Source organism: Urocitellus parryii, chromosome 5, assembly GCF_045843805.1.
Source record: "Urocitellus parryii isolate mUroPar1 chromosome 5, mUroPar1.hap1, whole genome shotgun sequence".
NCBI classification, from domain to species: Eukaryota; Metazoa; Chordata; class Mammalia; order Rodentia; family Sciuridae; genus Urocitellus; species Urocitellus parryii.
In genome coordinates this window covers 185343277-185366870 of record NC_135535.1, presented here as the reverse complement: position 1 = coordinate 185366870, position 23594 = coordinate 185343277, and the positions used below count along the sequence as shown (strand labels likewise).

At 36.1% G+C, this 23594-nt stretch overlaps 1 protein-coding gene across 5 annotated transcripts in view; it reads right to left on the bottom strand.

Moving 5' to 3' along the window:
- Nucleotides 1-23594, bottom strand: part of Btrc (beta-transducin repeat containing E3 ubiquitin protein ligase) — a 183766-nt gene that overhangs the window by 9088 nt on the left and 151084 nt on the right. For all 5 annotated transcript variants that reach the window (XM_077798928.1, XM_077798931.1, XM_077798929.1 and 2 more), the window contains 9 exons: nt 22981-23212; nt 18176-18362; nt 12871-12967; nt 12098-12235; nt 11504-11622; nt 9384-9633; nt 7966-8084; nt 6423-6533; nt 4727-4805 (listed from right to left, as the gene is read on the bottom strand). In XM_077798928.1, coding sequence (XP_077655054.1) covers nt 4727-4805; nt 6423-6533; nt 7966-8084; nt 9384-9633; nt 11504-11622; nt 12098-12235; nt 12871-12967; nt 18176-18362; nt 22981-23212 — 1332 coding nt within the window. The remainder of the gene's footprint in view (nt 1-4726; nt 4806-6422; nt 6534-7965; nt 8085-9383; nt 9634-11503; nt 11623-12097; nt 12236-12870; nt 12968-18175; nt 18363-22980; nt 23213-23594) is intronic.

Genomic DNA, 23594 nt, shown 5'->3' with positions numbered 1-23594 from the left:
TTCCTATCCCCTCAACCTCTTTCTCCCTTCTCTACATACATAGTGCAAGACAATGCTTTCTGCCTAAGATCATCAATAAGGAGGACATTCACTCTTACCAATTCTTTTAACATTGCTCTGGGGGTGCGATCCAGTGTAATAAAACAAGAAATTGGGGGGAAAAGGTATATTTAAAAATAAAGTAGATAGATTAGAAAAGAAGTGAAAGTTTATATTTCCATATATTTGCAGTGAGTAGCACTTCCCTCTGCTTTTTTTTTTTTTTAACACCCCTAGTGTTGGGGAGGGAACCCAGAGCCTTATACATACTAGCAAACTAGGCAAGTACTCACTCTGCTGCTAAACTATATCCTCAGCTCTACTTGCAGTGACTTATCAGAAATTGAAGTTTAAAAATACTATATCCAATAGCATTAAAAAAAATACTCAGGGACAAATTAGCAAAAGACATGCAAGAACTTTACAAAGTGAGCTATAAAAATCTGCTAACAAATTCAAAGAGACCTAAACAAATGGAAAGATATTCTGTTCATGGATCAAAAAAGACTCAATATACACTATTGTGAAATCAATTTTTCCCAAATCAATCTAGATCCAACACGATTCCAATAAAAATTCAGGAGACTTTCCTTTGTTCAACTTGCCAAACTAATTCTAAAATTCACATGAAAATTCAAAGAATCTAAAGAATCCAAAAAACTCTGAAGAAGACAAAATTGTAGGACTATACTGCTTTACTTCAAGTTACTAAAAAGTTCAGATAACTAGAAAGCATGATAGTAGATCAAGATTGACAATGGAAAAGAGAGAGACCCATATCTATACAGTCAATTCATTAAAAAAAATTTTTTTTTGTAGTTGTAGACGGACAGAATGCCTTTATTTTACTTACTTCTATGTGGTGCTAAGGATCGAACCCAGTGCCTCACACATGCTAGGCAAGCGCTCTGCCATTGGGCCCCAGCCTCAGCCCCAATTCATTTTTGACATGGTTGTAAAGACTATTTAGAAAATAGCCTTTTGAACAAATGATGAACAAATAAAGCATTGGATATAAAAAGAGCCCTTCTCCCCCAAGCCCCTTTGATTTATACCTTGCACTATTTTAAAAAATTAACTTGACAGACACAGTGGCACTCGGGAGGCTAAGACAGGAGGATTCATAAGTTCAAAGCCAGCCTCAGCAACTCAGTGAGACCCTGCCTCTAAATAAAATACAAAATAGGGATAGAGATTTGGCTCAGTGGTTAAATGCTCCTGGGTTCAATCCCTGGTACACACACAAAAAAACTCACACCCAAAACCCAAACCAAAAACACCTCAACAACAATAACAAAAACAAACAAACAAACCAAACCAAAATGGACCACAGACCAAATATAAACCATCTTACTATAGAGCTTCCAGAGAAAACAGAGGGAAAAATTTTGTGACTTTGGATTAGGTAAAGATTATTAAAGGGCTGGAACTGTGGCTCAGTGGCAGAGTGCTTGCCTAGCACGTGTGGGGCACTGGGTTCAAGTCTCATCACCACATAAAATAAAGAAAGGTACTGTGTCCATCTACAACTAAAAAATTTTAAAAAAAGATTATTAAAGACATAATAGAAAATAATACAAGTCCTAATAGAAAAAATTGATACACTAGACTTAAAAGTACTATTTTGCTTTGTTTTGTTTTTTTGAGATGAGGTCTTGCTCCGTTGCCCAGGCTGGTCTTAAACTCATGGACTGAAGGGGTTCTACACCTCAGCTTCCTGGGTAGCTGGGACTACAGGTGAATACTACCATGCCTGGCAAAAACTTTTTTTTTTTTTTTTTTGTCTCAGCTTCCAGAGTAGCTGGGATCACAGGCATGTGCCAATGTGCCAGCAAGAATTGCTTTTAGAAAGACTTTAATAAGCCATGGCCTGGGAGAAAATATTTGCAGATCACAAACCTAATAAGAGATTTTTAGTCCAGAATATATAAAAGAATCTCAAAACAATGAGAAAATTACTGTATTAAAAAATGAGCAAAAGATTTAAATAGATACTTTACACTAAGAGAAGATATATTGATGACAAATAAAAACTTGAATTGAAGTGGGTATGGTGGTGCATGCCTGTAATCCCAGTGATTGGGGAGGCTGAGGCAGGAGGGTCACAAGTTCAAAGCCCGTCTCAGCAATTTAGCAACTTAGCAAGAACTTGTCTCAAAAAATAAAAAGGGCTAGACATTATTAATCAACATTATTAATCAAATGAAAACCATGAGGTACTACTATTGGTACCACACTTATTAGAATAACAAAAATTAAAAAGATGGTGATATATATATTGGTTAAGTACTCAAGACATGTATATAAATGTCTTTAGAAGCTTTATTTCTAGTAGTAGCTTAAAAAAAAAAAGAGAACAACTCAAATATTCATCAACTGGTGAATGAGTAAATTGTGGTATAACCATACAGTGGAATACTACTCAATAATTTTTTTTTCCATGGTGTTGGGGATTGAACCCAGGGCCGTGTGCATGCTAGGCAAGCACTCTACCAACTGTGCTTCAACAGTTTTATAAAAAGAATGAATTATTGATATATATCAATAACATGGGTTATCACAAAGTAATTTATGCTTGGTTAACAAGAGGCAAAAAAGAAACAGTATTGATTCATTTTCATAAAATCCTAGAAAATGCAAACTAATAAATGCTGAAAGATAGCAGATCAGGAGCTGCCTGATTAAGGCATAGTAATGTAGGATGGGATGGAATGAGAAGGGATTACCAAAGGGCATGAGGATATCTTTAATACCTGTGGTTTTACTGGTATACACATGTCAAAACTGATTAAATTGTATACTTTCAATATGTTCACTTTACTAGATACTAATTTTACCTTAATAAATTTGTTTTTAAAAAATTCAATAAATGGGCTGGGGATGTGGCTCAGGCGGTGGCGCGCTCGCCTGGCGTGCGTGCGGCCCGGGTTCGATCCTCAGCACCACATACCAACAAAGATGTTGTGTCCACCGAGAACTAAAAAATAAATATTAAAAAAAATTCTCTCTCTCTCCTCTCTCTCTCTCACTCTCTCTCTCTCTCTCTCTCCTCTCTCACTCTTTCTTAAAAAAAAAAATTCAATAAATAACAGTCACAAGATCTGAACAGACACTTCACAATAAGAGGTTAAATGTGTGAAAAGATAGTCAACATCATGAGTTATCACAGAAATGCAAATGAAAACGACAATGAGATACCACTACACACTCACTCAAATGGCTGTAATTTTTAAATAATACTAACAATACTAAATTAGGCTAGCAAGGACGTGGAAAAATGGAACTCTCATATATTGTTAAGAAAAAAAATGCCACTCTGGGAGGTGGCTTGGTGGTTTCCTTTGAATTTTAATGTATAACAGGATTCAGAAATTGCACTCCTAGATATTTACTCAAGAGAAATGAAAACAGTATAGACATAAAAATCTGTAGAAGAATTATTCAGTGGCTTTACTCTAAATCAACAAAAATGAAACATTCCAAATGTTAACTGGTGAAGAAAAAACAAACTAGGTCATACACACAACGGAATACTACTCAGCAATAAGAAGGAACAAAGTACTGACACATGCAAAAACATTGATTAGTTGAAGATTAAGTGAAAAAAGCCAAACTCAAAGGCTACATACTAAGATTTATATGATATTTGTAAGAAAGCAAAACTAGGGATAGAAATCAGATGAATGATTACTAATAATTGTTAGGGGTTGGGAGAATATACTGATATGAAGAAGCATAAAAGAACTTCTGGGGATGATGGAAATGTTCTGTATCTTAACTTCATTTTACAATAGTAAAATTCATGGAAGTACACTAAGAAAAAAGATAAATTTTGCTGCATATCTCAAAAACCAGATTTGTCAAAATTATTGTAAATGAAAGAAAGTTATACATTTCAAAAAAGACATGTGTGAAACATGCAGGGAAAGCTTGTCTGTTGCTAAAAGAATGTGCTTTAAACCCAACAAGGAAAACAAACACACCCCCCCTTTCTTTTCCAGAGCAGAGACCACAATGTTGAGAGTCAGGATTTAGTACATCAAGTTTTGAATGCTTGCTCTTGACTTTTTCCTGAGTCATATAAAAGATTCTGTCCATCTTGGGGTCCCACTAATCTTCTAATCTCAGCATTTGCCAATCTAGACCCTTGGTAACAAAATGGTAAATAATATAGTGCTTCTGAAGATGACATTCTTCTTTTTGACTCATTTCTTTTCCCGTGTCAAGATGTTCAAACGGGGCCATAAAGGGAATAACTAAGATGGGATTTAAGTTATGGGAGGCACTATCCCATGAATGGGATGCAAAACTAAGGATTGATCAGAGGGTTCTTATATTCCCAAGGTACTTTTTGCAGGCACAGGTGTGCTGATCCTCAGATTCTGGACAGGTTCCAATTTGAGTAATTATATTCTCTCTTCCATCCCCCACTTGCTGTTTCTGATGGATACAGAATTCTTATTCACTTCCTGTACTATACTGCTGAAGAGTTGCTGTGCAGCTGTTAAACAGCTGCCACATTCCTCTCCATGTATAGTCTCTAAAGCACTTTTGGATGAAAGGCACTACATAAATATATTTTATTGTCATGTATTAGAGGACTTTACACTTAGTAGTAGATTTTGTGAGATTCTAACTCTCAAATCCAGGTCTATATTTCCTACCATACCAACAATAAGGCTCTTACCACAAGGGTCCGTAGACAGAGAGTCCCTGCAGGAGCACGGGGGTCCAAAGCAGCCACAAGATCCCACACTTTAATTTTTCTAAAAACCAAAAAGGAGATCAAAATCTCAGAAGCAAAATTAAGGGAACACAGGAAAATGACAGAAAAAAGTCATGGTAATCAATATGGATGGTAAATACAGTTTATATTAAAAATCCAACTTGTAGAAATAATATTCTTTTTTTTTTTTTTAAACTTGGTTCTTACATTCATTCTTGGGTAAAGGTTATTGGTCTTAAAAGGAAAAATGTAAATGATTAACCTAAAAATTAGCAATAAGTTAGCTTTAGCCAAGTTATATCGACACTTCAGGCCAAAGAACTCTCGTGTATTAGAATTCTTAAGAGATTACTCAGAACTAGACATCTACAACTCTGAGGTACCTTTTTTGTGGTCTAAGAATGTTCACATATACTAGAGGACTGAGATCCATTTAAGAATTCTAGATTTTATATTAGAAAACACTTATGTTTCCATTTAAGTAGGAAAAATTCACCTCTTCCAAAAATCAAGGTATACAAAAGAAAAACCTCAAAAAAGGTTGGTACAGACAGTCCAAAGCCTTAACCTTGACCTATCTGAACATGTCATTACAGCTTGAATAGTTTCTCAAGGGTAGGACAGTGATGGCTGACTCAAAGCAGAGGAAGTGCTGGTTATACTTTTTGATGCTTGAGTCAGCTTACTATATAGTCAGCAGAGAACTAAGATAATATTGCTAGTTTCTGATATTTAAATAGTTGCCAATATTTGAATTATAGCTTGCTCCCCCTGCCATACCCCCAATCAGGAACCTTGACAAAAAAAAATACAATACTTCATAAATGGGTAACTTTAAAAAAAAAAAGACATTCTTATCCCTTCATCAAAATTTTAAAAATATATTTACTTTATTTTTATGTGGTGCTGAGGATCAAACCTAGTGCCTCACATGTGCGAGGCAAGCACTCTACTGTGAGCTATAACCTAGCCCCTAAATGGGTAACTTTTTATATTCACTTACTTGTATTTACTATTGTTAGACACAGGATCCATTCATAGCATGAATGGATTCTAAAACCATTGGAAATTAGGCTGAAGAAAATAAAGATTAATTTTTAGGAATCGTTCAAAGAATTCCAAATCAAAGAGGGGTGTGAAGAGTACTTGCTTAGCATGCATGAGGACCTGGGTTCCATCTCCAGTATCTGCTCCACCCCCAAATCAAGAGATCAAATTCAAGGCCTTAGATACTGCCCTTGAGTGTTTCCATTTATTAATAAGTTACCATTTTATATGCATATGTCATATTGGGTTTGTATGATTTTTTGCTTTATAAGGCAAAAATAGACAAAGATATAATCAAATAACTAAAATAATAATAAGTCAGTGCAAAACGAGTACAATAACTGGAAAGAATATTTGAGAAAATAATAAACAATGTAGAGATTAATGAATAGATTAAAGAAATACTGTACAATGTATAAACTTTTAGAAATAAGGAAAGATTATATTTAACATCATAAACTAGAAAGAATTAAGACGAGGACAGAGAAAAACTTTTTTTTTTGTTCTGGGGACTGAACCCAGGGGACTCATGCATGCTAAGTATACACTCTACAACTGAGTTATTCCCTCAGTCCTTAGATTTGTTTTTTAACCTTGTTAGCAAACTCACCCATCATAAGCCCCACTGACTATCCTCTTGTTATCAAATCGAATACAACGCACCAATTCCTCATGACCTTCTAACACTCGTAAACATGCACCACATTCAATGTCCCATAATCTGGAAGAGAACATCGAGTCAAGTCAATTTTCATATGTTCTTTTCTAATCTTGGAATGTTACAATGATATACTTCATTATGTCTTTTAAAGACAAAAATTTGAGATCAATAACCATTCATATAAAAGTATATGGCTTTCAGTATAATTTATTTCCTCTCTGCCATATACTTGGGCAGAAAAATGTATGACTTAAGTTCAAATACATTATGTATTTTCTTTTAAATCTTTTTTTAGTTGTAGATGAACACACAGTATCTTTATTTATTTTTATGTGGTGCTGAGGATTGAACCCAGTGCCTCACACGTGTTTTACCACTGAGCTACATCCCCAGCCCTCATTATGTATTTTCAAAGCACAATGCTTTCTATAATTCTGTATCCATGTTCTCTCAGGAATAAAAAGGACAAATTCAAAGCACATAGTTCCCTAGGAAGGAAATGACCAGGTCAGGAGAGTAATGCTTCCTGAAATCAATAAGAATGAGATGTAGATTGTCAGTGACATCTGGCCCTCACAAAGCATCTCCACTTCTGCTACTGAGGAACATTCTCTGCTTTCAAGGTAGTCTTTTCCATGTAATGGAAATGTGAAGCCAGTTCTGAAGGAGTTTTGTATAATAATTTAAAAAACTGTATGCTTTTAGAACAATTCAAGTGATTTCGAGGAATGATAATCTCCTTAGATATATAACAATAGCTCTGTTTTGCTTTTCTATTTCTTAAGCTGTTGTTTTTTTTAAATGGCCTTTTTATTTTCTTAGTTCTTAATTGAAGAGAGGGGGAGAACAGATAAATCTTCCAAATTCTTTTTATTTTTGTGGTGCTGGGGATTGAACCCAGGGACTTGTGCATGCAAGGCAAGCACTCTATTGAGCTATATCCACAGCCCAAATCTTCCAAATTCTAATGGTATCTGTGTCATTCATCTTTGAGATGGGGAAAAACATACAAAAAAGTACTTCATTTTGTGGATACCTCATGATTTTAAAGACAGGTGACCGGCCAATTATGTAATCCTAAGACAAGAGCACACAATTTGTAGTAGGGAAATATATATATATTTTTTTAATAACAGCAACAAAGGGAAAAGTCCCACCTATTATTTATCAGCATTTTTCAACAGCAGACAAAAGAAATTGTACAAGAATGGTCTTAAACCTCTATCCACCTGTTTTACTTCCTTACTAACGCAGTACTTCTAAAATAGGTCTATCTGGTGACAAAACTGTTACAAGAAGGAAACACATCAACAAAAACTTTTGTTGTGCTACTTTTCTGCTTGGGACAAAACTTTTGACTTGTAAAAAGACACAAAAAGGAAAAATATTTGATTATAAACATAACATAGTTAAAGATTTGTAAGATCTGTGAACAATTACTGAATGGGAGGATAATACTGATTCCTTCCGGGAAAGAGCACTTGCTGCTCACCTGATAGTGTTGTCAGAGGAGCCACTCACCACCAGCCTGTCTCTGTACTGCAAACAGGCAATCCCTCGTTTGTGTCCATTTAGGGTCCTTACAAATTCACAAGTACTTGTGTTCCATACCTGAGACAGAAAATGACATTAAGCAGCTGATTTTGAAATCAATGACAACTGGAATCTTGGGGAAGCAGGTATCAGCACTGACCCACCATGGGAAATCAACTTCTCAGAAAAACGCAGCAAAGTAAAACAAAAAACAAGTTTACTTCATGGTAACAGGGCTAATTTGAAGCTGTCTACTATCACAAGAACATTCATCCAATTAATTTGCCCTTATGGGGTTAATCCAGTCTTAGATACATTTTTTTTTTCTTTCTTTTCTTTTTTTTTTGTGTGTGGGTACCAGGGATTGAACTCAGGGGCACTCAACCACCGAGCCATATCCCCATCCCCAGCCCTATTTTGTATTTTATTTAGAGACAGGGTCTTGCTGAGTTGCTTAATACCTCGCTGTTGCTGAGGTTGGCTTTGAACTCACAATCTTCCTGTCTCAGCCTCCCTAGTTGCTGGGATCACAGGTATGTGACACCACGCCCAGGTAGATACATTTTCTTGAACTTAAATTTTTCCCTGCCCTTCTCACACTCAATTTATTATTACTGTTGTTGTTGTTATTATTACTATTGTTATTATTTGCAGTGCTAGGGATCAAACCCAGGGCCTGGCATATGCTAGGCAAATGCTTGACCACTGAATCATATACCCAGCCTGTCACCATTATTATAGAAACAAAATATCTAGCCAAAACTGTTGTACAATTTGTCTCACTCATACCTTTTTACACAAGCATCAGTGTCTGAATTAAATACTAAGTTATTCTACAGTGAAATTTAAATATGTAGCTGCCTTGATAAAATTTTCACAGACTCCCTATACTAAGTGGGGGATTATCATTATTATGATTATGAATTTTTTATGGTAATTGACTTGATTTCTATGTTTTCTTTTTCCAATTTAAACTCCCCTTTAAAAAAAAAAGGGTCAGAATCCAGGGGTGGCACTGAGCTACATTCCCAGCCTCTCTCTCTTTTTTTTTTTTAGAGAGAGAGAGGAGAGAATTTTTTTTTTATATTTATTTTTAATATTTACTTTTCAGTCCTCGGCGGACACAACATTCTTATATGTGGTGCTGAGGACCGAACCCGTGCCGCATGCATGCCACGCGAGCGCGCTACAGCTTGAGCCATATCCCCAGTCCCCCAGCCCTTTTTTGTTTTATTTTGAGACAGGATCTCAATGAGTTTCTGAGGCTGGTCCTGAACTTGGATACCCCTGCCTCAGTCTCCCAAGTCAGTGGGATTATAGGTGTGAACTACCATGCCTGGCTCTAAGTTGAGGACTTACTGAAAAATGCCTTATTACCTTTATAGTTCTGTCCCCAGATGCAGAAACGATGTACTTGTCATCAAAGTCTACAACATTGACAGCAGCTCGGTGTCCAACCAAAACCCTCCGGAGGGTAATATCAGTTGGGGAGGCCATATCCCATACAGCAATGGAACGATCTTTGGAACAGGTCACCATCATGCCATTATTGAAACGTAAGTGCAGAACTGCTTCACAATGGTGAATCAATGTGTTTAGCATTTCACCTGTATTTACATCCCAAACTCTGGAAGGGATACCTGAGAGTTAGATGGTACTCAAGATACAACATGTTACCCATATATGACCATCATGCCCCTCCCCAATACTTTAATGGGAAGTATTATACTCTACCTTTCTTTTGCACAACTGAAGTAGACACAGGGAAGCAGCAGACAGAGGGAGGGTTGGACAGGGAGAGTGGGAGGAAGAAGGGAATGGGGTGCTGTGAGGGTAGAATCCTTAAGACTTGAAATCTGGGCAAGCTGCAGAGGGCAGCAGCCACCACCACCTGACAATTTGGCCCAGACTTCAAGATTATTATTATAAAACTTCTGACATTCAATGACACTATTCGGAAGATATTTTAAATGAAGAATTTGATTGATAACAGTACCATTAGTGCCTGTCCCATTGACCACACTCAGGAATCAGAAATGACATGGACTAAAGACACTTCTGTCAGATTTAATAATGATTTGAATTTGATTACTTGGGATTGTAGGTTTTACCACACAAGTCAAGGACCAAGATTACCCAGACTCTAAGTCTAAGCCCCCATTTCTGTGCTTTGCAGAGGGTAGAATAGCCTTCTACCATAAATATGGCCTTCACAACAGAGTGAGAGGGCCCAAGTGTGAGAAATTCTGTGTCATGATATATTTTGTTTTGATTACTCTATTTTTGAGTATTGATTTAATTTCTATAATGTTTCCTTTTTCCAATTTAAACTCCCCTTTAAAAAAAAAAGTCATTTTCTGGGCTGGGGGTATAGCTCAGTAGTAGAGCATGGGGCTAGCATGCGAAAGACCCTAAATTCGATTCCTAGTACTTAAAGAAAAAAATCACATCTTATTCTAAAAATGATGAATGTATCTACAATGCTTTAGCTCTTATGAAGCATCTATAAATGTTAAATGTCTACAACTGCATGGACTAGTTTTGCTATGCCTTGAAATCATGTGACAAGAACCAGCTATCCTATTCACAGAGGATAACTTCCAATGGGAAACATTTGATTTCAGAGACAACAATGTAGTTAACTGCTCCCCACCCCCAGTTTTTTTTTTTCTCTTAAAGTTACTTTTGATGCATTATGCTTGCTAAATCCTTTAGCTTAAGGCAAAATTCCTCACAGAGGTTTCCAACAGTGCTGCTGGTACCCAGAACTTGAGCTACACTGGACTCCAGCAGCATAATGGCTGTGTCATCAAATCACTAATGCCTTTTGAAATTGAGGGCCCCTCCCTGAGTGAAGCTTGCAATTAAAAACTGCAGAGATAGTAGGGGAGGGGCTGGCAAAGAGAGCATTGCTCACCTGTATACATTTTAAAGAGATAATACATGCCAGATCTACATGAAAGGAAACCACCTGAAAGGAAAGCTTCATTCATGTCATTCCCCTGAGATGTATTTTTTATTAAGAACTGAAAGGTATCTAGATAAATTTCTATAATGGATGATATTCCAAATTAAAACAGAATGTATAGTTTCTTTTTTTTTTAAAAGAGAGAGAGAGAGAGAGAGAGAGAGAGAGAGAGAGAGAGAGAGAGAGAGAGAGAATTTTTTTTTAATATTTATTTTTTAGTTTTCAGCAGACACAACATCTTTGTATGTGGTGCCGAGGATTAAACCCGGGCCCACGCATGCCAGACGAGCACTCTAGGGCTTGAGCCACATCCCCAGCCCTGTATAGTTTCTTAAATGTGCAAAAATGTAAACTTACCCCAATCATTCCTAAATCAAGTTTTCTGTTTTAGATTGACACACACAAAACGGGGGAAGCTGATAATTTATTCTTCTTTAGTTTCATAACTATGTTCATGCAGATACATATAATATTACTGTGATAAAGAATGGATGTTTCAGAGTTCAAAAGAGTATTGGAAATTTTCTACCTGACCGTGGAATCTGACGATCCAGTTATGATCACCCTCTCATCATACTGGAGACAAAGGACAGAACCTGTGTGGCCTGTGAGAATTCGTTTGCATTCCAATGTGCTTTTATCCCAGATCTAGGATGGCAAACAAGATCCTTTTGATCATAGTGATAATGGGGTGCTGTGGAGACTTGTTGGCTCTATTATGTGTTTGATCCCCCCAAAGAATCAAAGCCCAGAGTAGTGAGGAATGCATTCCTTTCTACAGGTAGAGTTAAACACCTATATATATGTGGCTTTAATTCTAATGAGGACTTTATCCTTTTCATTAAGGAACTGGGCAAGCCTATAATTATGAGGGCCAAAAGACACCCCCCCATCCCCTCCTCAGTATACTTCACAAAGTAAATTTAACCCTAAGACCATCTGTTTTTATGTTCTCCTGGGGTTGGGGGAACACATCTGGTCTTTAAGGAAATGGTTTTGGTACTAGAACCACTCTAGTACCACTTATTCTCACTTATTTTCTAGAAACAATGCCTTGGATTGTTTTATGAATGTGGTTACCCTCATTGCCTTAGCAAAACTCCCATAAGTGAAGAGACTTCACCTTGATTGTGTTGTCTCGAAGGCCGCTTACTATTTTCTGGTCATCATACTGTAAACAGTAAACTCCTTTGCTCGTTTCACTCCGGCAGTGGATTCTCTGTAAACTGTGTCTTCCACATCTCCAATTAGATTCTATTGTCTAGGAAGAAGGAATGGTAAACAGGCAGTTAGTTATGTAAGGATCTGACAAAACTCTTATCTGACATTAATGGTAATGAATTTACAGAACTTAAGGCAAGTTAAAAATATGTTCTAGGTAGGATTGGGTATTTGGTGCTCTTACATGTGTTGGCCATTTCTACCAACAGAGGCTTGATTCAGAAGACATTTTAATATCAGCAGAGAAGAAATTTAATAGTTCTCAATGTTGTTATAAGAATTTAATCCTTCTAAAGCTTTAAAAATTTACCTGGTAATTTACTATATTTTATCTACTCTAGTCACTCATAAAGATATTGATTTTTTTTTTTGTACCAGGGATTGAACTCCGGAGCATTCGACCACTGAGTCACATCCTTAGCCCTATTTTGTAGTTTATTTAGAGACAGTCTCACTGAGTTGCTTAGTGCCTTGCAGTTGCTGAGGCTGGCTTTGAACTCTCAATCCTCCCAAACTGCTGGGATTACAGGTGTGTGCCACTGCGCCCAGATAAGATATTGATTTTTAACCCAAATCAATAAACCCTAGTGAGTTTGCTATAATAAAACTGACACTGAAGAATGCTGATGGTTCTCTATCATTTGGCAAATACCCCAAAATACATAAGATTCTTACCTCAATGTCTTGTATAATTTTAGGATAAAGTGCTCTATAAAAAGAGTTGGGAGGAGCATTCCCATCAGGAGGTTTGTTTTTGAATAAATACTGTCCCCTAAAAAACAAATATTTCCCAGTGAAAACCACAATATTATACATTTAAAGGAGCTTCATATTTCTTCAAAATGCTTCATAGTTAACATTCCATATAATCTTCATAACTAGCCTGGAGAGATATGTGGGTAAGCCTGACTTCAGGAATCCCATGTCAAGCAGTAACTTTCTGGTCTCTTAAGGAATCTGACTGGTATTAATTTGCTTTTGGTAAAACACAATTATTTCCAGTGCAGACCATCATGTTTCAGGCTTTTCTGGACATTATAACCTCTATAGGCAAATAAATGTATAATCAGAATTCATCTGTTGGTCTTTTAGGGTTCTGTATAGATTCACTGGCCTTATCTTTTGAAAACTCTGTAGAAATGTAATTATGACTTTTGAATCAGCACACACCCCAGAGTCTTCTTCCCCTGAATCAAGCTGTGTCAGCATCAGGGGAGCCCAGCATGGTGAGCAGCCGCAATGCTTCTGCCAGAAGATGGCTTTTCCAAGTTTTTATTTTGTGAGGTATGATGTGTTGGCTGCTCAGTCACATGCTGCTGATCAGTGTGGTTGTACTCTAAATGGAGTAATTCAGTTCATTTCAACAGAAAACAAAGGGATCACAGGAGTGTCCAGCAGCAGGAAGCAAAAGAGATAAAAAGAAAAGCCTAACGGCATTGTGTTGTCAAGTCAAAGACATGAAACTGACTTTCACAGGTGTGTTCCTGGCTATGTACACACACACATGCATTATACTGCCTTTCCTTGATTCCAGTGAGCAGCATTTGTTAGCATCTCCTTCCTTATGACAGCACATCTCTGGAATACTCATATCCCAAGCTAGATCTTTGCTACCAAAAAAAAAATCAGTAAATGGCAATCACTTCCTGCTGGGTAAAAAATTTAATTCCTCATCCTGAAGTTAAGAACCCACCAAACACGGTGTGGAAGCTAGTAAACCCCACTATGGGTGTACTAACTGCTGTTCTCACTGGCAACGTGCCTTGCAAAGTGGAGACAGGCAGAAATGCCTCCGAGTGTAATCCTGGCACAAGAGAAATCATGTTTTCTCTGGGCCAGTCATCTACTCCTCCCTCTATAGCTCCATTACAATATAATTAATTGTTTGATGTCTCCAGGAGTGCTTCCCCCTGCCCCCTTCCTATTATACACCTTGAAAATTAGTTGAGAAAATGTCCTATCAGGAAAGTAATTGGCTCTGACTTTTGCATTACTACAGAGAAGAAAATCTTCAATTGAGAAGAGAAAATAGTATTTTTGTGGAATAATGAAACATGGCACAGTTGCCCAGAGAAAAGGGCAAAGATATATTTTGAAATAATTACGGATTAAAGGTACATTCCTCTAAACAGTTTTATTCTATAAACACTTTACTGGCAAGTGATAGATTCTGAATGAGAAAATTTTAGATATGATTCCAGAGCCCATATTCTTAACTACTTTATTGTTTTTCAATGCCTACTATTCTTCAGATCTTCCTTTTAGTCTCTGGCAACCATATATGGATACTCTAGAATTTTTATAAGCAATAATACTATCTCTACATCCTCAGGAAAAAAAAAACTCATATACACTTCTTCTCTCATTTTCTACCCCATAGTCTTTACCATGTATTCCTAAAGCATCCCAAATTTTTCATATCAAAAGTGCTATACAAAGGGGTGGATAGATATTGAAAACTGGCTTTTCAATCTGTATATTTTAAGTCAAACTCTTTTACGATAACAGGGACCACTTCTATGTGAAATGCCTAGTAGAATAGGAGTACATGATAAATTTGAAATATTAAATTCAGAATGCTATCATAAATGTGATCTGCTGATTAAGAAAATGGACTTTTCCCAAATGGTCTTTTATTATACATTTAGGAGTTACTATTACTGAGCAGAGAAAGCATATTCAGTATTATTCAAGAGAGAAAATGGCAGAGTTCATGTTCTAGGGACAGACTGTAAAATCCATCTAGATGTAAAATACAACAGCAAACTGGAAGTTAAATCTTACAGACTCAAAAAACTGTACTTGTTTATTTTTGGTTGTAAGAAATGAGAGGTCTTTCTGCTTGATGCAATCCTAAGCAAAAGATATCATATGGGGAAAGCATAACAAAAAAAGTATATTACCATAAGAAGTTTAGTAAGATAATTTCAAAAGAAAAAATGAGAAATTGTTTGTAAATTTAAAAAACTTTGTTTTTAAAGAGAGGACAGCCAGACTTGATGGTCCATGCCTGCAATCCCAGAGACCTGGGAGGCAGAGGCAAGATTGAGGCCAGCCTCAGTAACTCAGCAAGACCCTTGTTTCAAAATAAAAATAAAAAGGGCAGTGGGTGGGGCTGGGGTTGTGACTCAGGCTGGGGTTGTGGCTCAGCAGTAGAACGCTTGCCTCATACATATGAGGCACTGGGTTCCTTCCTTAGCACCACATATAAATAAAATAAAAGGTATTGTGTCCATTTATATCTAAAAATATATTTTAAAAGGGCTGGGGGTGTAGCTCAGTAGTATAACACTGCCAAGTTTAATCCCCTATAATGGAAAAGAAAAGAAAATGGGGCCAAAGATAAAAAAATATAGTCAGAATTCTTTTTTTTTTTTTTTAAATCATGAGTTTTTTGACCCAGTGCCTCACACGGCATTAGGCAAGTGCTCTAACACAGAGCTACAATCCCAGCCCTATAGTCAGAATTCTTAAGGATAGTCTAAAGAGCAGAAATGAGTTACTATGGTTGAAGAGAAAAGAAAATGAATGGTAATTAGTACCGCATATTTTATTTATTTATTTATTTGGTTGGTTGGTCTCTATGGTATTGGTGATTGAACCCAGGGCTTCACACATGCAATGCAAGCCATTCTACCACTGAGCTACATTCCCAGCTTTTTCTTTCTTTTTGTTTTTTTCCTTGGTACTGGGGATTGAACTCAGGGGCACTTGACCAATGAGCCACATCCCCAGCCCTATTTTGTATTTTATTTAGAGACAGGGTCTCACTGAGTTGTTTAGCGCCTCATCATTGCTGAGGTTGGTTTTGAACTCAAGATCCTCCTGCTTCAGCCTCCCCAGCTGCTGGGATTACAGACATGCACCACGGTGCCCAGCCTCTAATTTTAAAAATATATTTTTTAGATGTTGATAGACCTTTATTTAATTTATTTATTTATAAGCAGTGCTGAGAATTGAACCCAGTGCCTCACACATGCTAGGCAACCCCGTACCACTGAGCCACAACCCCAGCCCTCATTTTTAAAATTTTGAGACAGGGTGTGTGCCCATCTGGCCTTAAATATGTGCTCCACTTGCCTCAACCTCCTGAGTAGCTGGGATTATAGGTGTGCATCACTGTTCGTGGCCTTAAATAACTGTTTAAAAAGCCAAAAAGTCATCTTTTCAAAGTTTATTTTTATGTAATAGACATAAAAGGTCTTTCTGCTTGATGCAATCCTAAGCAAAACTGAGCAGCTTACTTTTTTACTTTTGGTATTTTCACATCTATCTGCAAAGAACTGCCCACTTACCTCTTGTTCACTCTGCCATCAAAGAAAAACTTAACTCCTAATTTCTGATGAAAGTTTAGTGTCATTTACACTTCAAATGAGAACAAAGTGAATTTTAACAAGGAACCAAATTCTTTTATAACTAAGAGAATGAATCTCCACAAATGAAATTTCATGTCAGAAGTTATTTTGGAGAGTTCCTTTTCCTGAGGGATAGAGAACTCTTCTCAGCTGCCTAAAATTTTAAAACTGGTCCTGGCATTCTCAGCAAAATGATGAACTTGGAATTTTGTACAACTATGTACTTATTTGCTTTGTTGTACTATATAAAATAAAGAGCTTATTTTCAAAGTATGAAGTCGATTATGAAAGATAAAGTTTCTATTTTCTACATGATGAAATAAGGGCAAATAAGAAAAATATATTTGAGAAAAAGAAATAACAATTTCCTTTGTATAATTGTTAAATAGTCAAAGAATTGCTGGCATTTGGTTCATTTAATTGAATTTGAGAGAAAAATTATTTTAAATACCTTCATTCTATTTATTCATTTGTATGTGGTGCTGAGGATTGAACCCAGGGCCTCACATGTGCTAGGCAAGCATTCTACTGCTGAGCTACAGCCCCAGGCCCTGAGAGAAAAATTTAAAAATTCTTCCTAACAGCCAGAATAAAGAAATCTCTGAAGTACCTGGTATAATATTTATAAGTCATTACATTTATTAAATTTTTACTGAATTTCAAAAATATAAAAAAATGAAAGGGAGCTAAATATATTTTTATGAAAAATTTAAGGAAATCTGATTTATGTGAGTATGAATCATTTAAAAGAATTCTCCATTCTTAACTATTTTGTATCTCTTTATGATTCAAGATAAACAACTGAGAAAATTAATTTGGAAGAATATCATTGAGTACACATATGCCTATTATAGTTTCTTCATATCAACTAAATACTCAAAATGTCACATTTTATTTATGAAATATTCATATTTGACTTTCTTACAGGGACATCTAGAGACATACTATTAGAAGAAAGTTTTTTCAAGAAAGAAATCTTCCAAAAGTTCTAGTGAAATAGTACCATGATGTCAAGAGAACTACAAAAAAAATTGGTGAAATCTTTCAGTCTGCTATCTATATAAAGTCTCAGGGAATGTATAATAAGCAAGAAAGCCTTAAGAAGAAACATTTTTTAAAAAAATTTTTCCTGATGGCTAATTTTTTTCTTATTCTAGGCATAAAAATAAGTTTTGATCACAAAAGTGAATAAAACACAGGAACAGGCTAAAGGCAAGAAATCTTCTGAAGGACAAAATAATAATTTGTCTTATATTATGTTAGGGGAAAACTGGATCTGATGGTTTTTTTGTGATCCAAAGTCACCTTTTAAACTGCCCATCAGCCCATCTACAGAATACCAATTTCTATCCAGAAATCAGAATGCTTCAAATGAGAGGGAGGTCAATTTTCCATTATTTTTGCAAAGCAATACTAACACTACATTTGTTATTTTATGAATGATTGGTCAGAAGTAAAATTGCTGAGTACATGAACAACCATTTACTTTTTACATTTTTAGCTGTGAATCAGCAAAATCACTATATTAAATGGTAAGTGGTCTCACTAGTTTCCAACATTCTTCTAGTGATCATGAATGGTCAGGTCTGGAAGTTCTTTAATAGGAAGAAATTTAAAAGTCTCACCACCCTCTTCGTTCTGCCAAGCCTCTCCACAGAGAATCTGTCCTGACCATTCTCTCGATGAGCTTCTTCCATAACATGCCATCCGACGTCACTCGGTACCATTCTTTGCACACAAGTTCAGCAGCACAAAGTGATTTGGCATCCAAGTATGACAGAATATTCTCAGCAATATGATCCAAACCCCGAGCTTTCAATGGGGAGAAGAGGCAAAGCAAAATAGTGGGGATGGTGAATCATTTTTACAAAAGGTTCTTTAAAACAGAACAGCATTTGCTCTGCAATGAAGGCACACTGTCCCTAGTGTAGTCCAGTTTCTTTTTCAAACAGAGGCTTGGGTAAAATGAATGTCAATAATTTTTCCATAAGGTTACAGAAATGAACAGTATTTTCCATCTTCCTTCAGATAAGGAAGTTAAAGCTAACAACCAGCAAACCCCGCAAGACATTAAAAATAAAAAGGATTCCAGAAAACAATTCACATCTATCTATATGGATTTCAGCACTAGGGGATGTTCTATGGATGGCATCTCAAACTCTATGATTCAGACCCTCCCCGCCCCAAATCTCTATATTAGGTCCATTTCTCATTCTGTTTCTATTACTGCTGTAGTTCCAAAGCTATTCAGTAAAAGAAATATCCTTTAAATGTACTCAGGGAGAGTCACTTAGTCAGAATGTGCTGGGTTATAGAATTTTGGAAATGCAGAAAAGAGAGGAGGGGGAACATTCTGAGAGAAAAGAGAGCTATGTTTAAGTTCAAAGATAAGTTTAATTTCAGATTTTTAAAAAGCTGTATTTGAGAATAGCTAGTGCTATAAAACCTAAGTAACAATTGACCAAAATGGGGGGAAAAAATCCCAGCTCAATAGATAACTTGGTTAAGTTTTGGATGTGAAAAGGAAAATAGTGACAAGTGCATCTGTGAAAAGTGGAGGGCTTTCCGATTAAAGTTCTTTACCGCTCAAATCTATACTGAGGCCTCAGTAGAAAATAGCCTATAAAACAGGATGACTATACTAATAAACCTCCTTTTGGCTGCTGTTCTAAGTTCACAAGTAAGAGACCAAAAACATTAAAAATTAATCTTTACAGGTTACGTATCAGAGGTTTTCTAGAGACTTAAAAGTTGAGAAGGATTCCTTCAGACTCTATCTCCCATAGGCACAAACATAAAAGGAAAGAGAATACTGTATTTCATTTTGTGCCTTGAATCATACACAGGCATACTTGGATGCCATTAACAATGATCCAAATATGCTTATTAAACATTATTCTAATTATAAAAATCGTCTGGATATCAGTTACATTTTTCAGCAGACTTGGGAAAAAAGCATTAAATGGATCTTATTTGGCTGGCATCACATGTTCATATTTAAGAATAAGCAGATGGAGGCATCCTTCATCTAATTCTTATTAAAGGAATATGACTATAAGACAATTAAAAATATAATAATTAGTTCTTCATGCAAGATGCGTAATAGTACAATTCCTGAATCTTTATTCTGAAACTTTCTACACCATCAGAAGTTTCCAAAAGGCACTGCTGTTTTTCATGGCTGCCATCAAACTGCTCCTGATCATTTACTTGTACCTATAATAAGTCTTTGGAAGTAATTTCACCTAACACTCCAAATAAAACCATTACATTAATGGATTACAGACAGTTTGGGAAGTAGTTTGGTTTACTAAATGTAGCCAGATGGTGTAGGCTTAGAAGTTTAAATGGCTATAAAGCATTAGACTGATGATTTAGTACTTCATAGACTGGTCAGCAGATATACACTAGGGATCAGTATTAGACAAAAGACATAAGTCTAATCAACTCCTAGTCAATTCATAGTGGTATAAACTTGAGATGGTAGCAAGTCTCAGTGATTGGGGAGAACAAGGTAATAGGTACTTTCAGATTGTCTGTACAAAGAAAACTGTTTGCTTATGGCTAAAACAAAATCTAATGCACTATGAGAGGGCAAAAATCTATTCTATTTAACAAAAGACACAGGTAAGTCAGGAAAGTGGTGCATACCCTTAATCCAAGTGACTCGGGAGGCTGAGGAAAGCAGAACACAAGTTTGAGGCCAGCCTACAGTCTCAAAACAAAATTTAAAAGGGATGGAAATGTAGCTCAGTAGTTGAGTGCTTGCCTAGAATGTGTAAGGCTCTGGGTTCAAACCCCAGTACTGCAAGGAACACGCATGTTCAACACACACACATGCACATACATGTAAAATTCAGTTTTAAAGTGAATATTTCTAAGATTTCTAAGTATTCCTTTAATTTTGAAGGACAGCTTAAATCCCAAGTTTAGAAAAACAAAAATTTAAAAAATATATAGTAGGCAAAGATTAAACAAAGTAGTATGTAGTGAGGCTAAAGGAAGGTATATTATTAAAGGATAGCTTGTTAGTATATTCTAAAAGCATGGAAAATGTTCACACTCTTTAATATAGTAGTTCTGCTGCTATAATTTCTTTCTTAGGATGCCCACAAGATTAACATATAAGAATATCCACCATGGCCTAGTTTTTAATGGGGGAAAAAATACTGAAACTATCTAAATGCTCAACAAAGAGATTAAATACATAGTTTTTTTTTTTTTTTAAAGAAAATACACTGAGAGAATATATTGCCAGGTACAGTGGCATACACCTGTAATCCCAGAAATTCGACAGATTAAGGCAGTAAGATCTCAAGTTCGAGGTCAGCCTTATCAACTTAGCAAGTCCTGAGCAATTAGTAAGACCACCATCTCAAAAAAAAAAAAAAAAAAAAAAAGGACTGAGGATATGACTCCGTGGAAAAGTGCCCCTGTGTTCAACCCCCAGTATTAAAACAAATAACAACAAAAAGAAAAAGAGTCTATATTAAGGGGCTGGGGTTGTGGCTCAGTGGTACAGCACTTGTCTTGCATACATACGCAAGGCACTGGGTTCATTCCCCAGCATCACATAAAAAAACAACAAAACAAAAAAATAAACAAAATAAAGGTATTATGTCCGTATACACTAATAGTATATTAATAGTTCTCTCTGTATATTGGGATTCTGGGAAATTTTATTTTACTCAAAATATTTTTTTTTAGTTGTAGGTAGACACAGTATCTTTATTTTATTTATTTATATGTGGTGCTGAAGATCGAACTCAGCGCCTCACACTTGCTAAGTGAGTGCTCTACCACTGAGCCACAACCTTAGCCTTGGAAATTTTATATTTTTATATTATATTATATTATATTATATTTATTTTTAGATATTTATTTTTTAGTTGTAGTTGGACACAATACCTTTATTTTATTTGTTTTTATATGGTGCTGAGGATCGAACCCAGGACCTCACATTTGCTAGGCGAGAACTCTACCGCTGAGCCACAACCCTAGCCCAATATTTTTACATTTTATATTTAAATATTTCCTGAATTTCCTAAGTTCTATAATCAGGAAATGACAACCAAAACAAAAAATATAAAAGCAAATCCCACCCCAAACAAGACATTTTTAAAATTAATTAATTTAGTACTGGGAATTGAACCAAGGGGGAACTTTACTGCTGAGTGATACCCCTGGCCCTTTTTATTTTATATTTTGAGGCAGGTTTTTGCTAAGTTGCTGAGGCTGGCCTTGAACTTGTGATCCTCCTGCTTTAGCTTCCTGAGTTGCTGGGATTGAAAGGGTGAGCCACTAAATCCAGCAAGACATGACATTTTGGTTAAGACTCATTTATCTTTGTTATTAGTTTTCTTTCAAAATAAAATTTTAACACATACAAATAAGAAACTCATGTTTTTCTGAGAATATTTTCCTCTAATACTGACGCTTTGTTGTATTCTAAATCATCTTTAAGAATTCAGAAAAATTACAGCATCCTCCAAAAGTATAATAAGTATCATATTTGAAGTATAAATATATATTTATTATCATAACAGGCTCTTGATATATCTTCTTTTCTACCAATCCACCCCCCCCCCCGGCCTTTTTTTTTTTTTTTTTTGGTAGCATAGGGCCTCCAATCCAGGGCTTTGTACATTCTAGGCAAGTGTTCTACCACTGAGCCACATCCCTAGCCCCTCCTTCTTTCTAAAATACTAAAAATAAAAAACTTCTCATTCACTCTAGAATTAAAATATTCTGTTGATAAATTCCCACAGAAATCGAAATACAAGTACATAAATTAATATATCTGTTTTTTCCTCATGTTGCTGGGGATCAAACCCATGGCCTTGTGCATGCTGGGCAAGTACTCTACTCCTGAGCTATAACCCCAGCCTATATTAACAATTTTTTTTTTTTTGGTACTGGGGATTGAACTTAGGGGCAGTTAACCACTAAGCCACATCCCCAGCCCTTTTTTATGTTTTATTTAGAGACAGGGTCTCACTGAGTTGCTTAGTGCCTTGCTAAATTGCTGAGGTTGGCTTTGAAGGAGGATCCTCCTGCTTCAGCCTCATGAGCTACTGTGATCACAGGCCAGCGCTACTGTGCCTGGCCTAAATTAACATTTCTTGGGAGTAAAACACATTACAAAGACACACCTCAAGTGTCAGATAACACCTCAGAAAATATTTAATTTGGACCTACTGCATATAGGTAAAAAGGGTGAACAGAAGGACACAAGATAAACAAAAGACAGGGAAAAAGAGGAGTCCAATTTCTCTTAAATTTGATTTTTCTTGTATTTTTACCAAGAGGGTACAATTAAAGGACTTACTTTGTAAAAATCAAGCCAATGAAGACTTTAAAAAAGAGAAATAAAAGGCTGAAGATCCAATTCTGTAGCAAATTAATGGTTTGCAAATACATGTACACATACCTGGCAGAGCAGTTATGAAATCCCTTTGCAGCATAGGTTTAAGATATGAATTTATGTGCCCATGTTGGTAATGACACATTTGGGATATAAGATGTTCCACAAATTCAACTTGATCGGACTCTGACCACTGCTCAAAATATTTGACGCACAGTTCCTTTTCCTTTTCATAGCTTGCAGAGAGTTTCCGTTGCTTGGGTACGATCATACTGGAAGTGCCATTGGCAAGTTTTGTCTATGGAAGGGGAGGGATAAAAGAAACATTAACAGTAAGTACTGAAAATGAGAGAAATATATATAATTTTCTGGTCTGGCATACCATATTATGTCTTTATGATTGAGCCCACTCTGTTATTTTGGTGGTATTGGACATATGTGAACCACTATTACATAGAAAGCCACAGAAACACCACACTAAGGTGGTAAATCAGGTGTATTTCAGGAAGACAAAAAGAAAGAAAAGCAAATTAGCTTTTTGGGGGTGGTGCGGGTAGAGGGATACTGGGGATTGAACCCAGTGGAGCTTTTCCACTGAGCTATATCCTCAAACATTTTTATTTTTTTTATTTTGAATCATGGACTCACCAAGCTGCTGAGGATATCACTTAGTTGCTGAG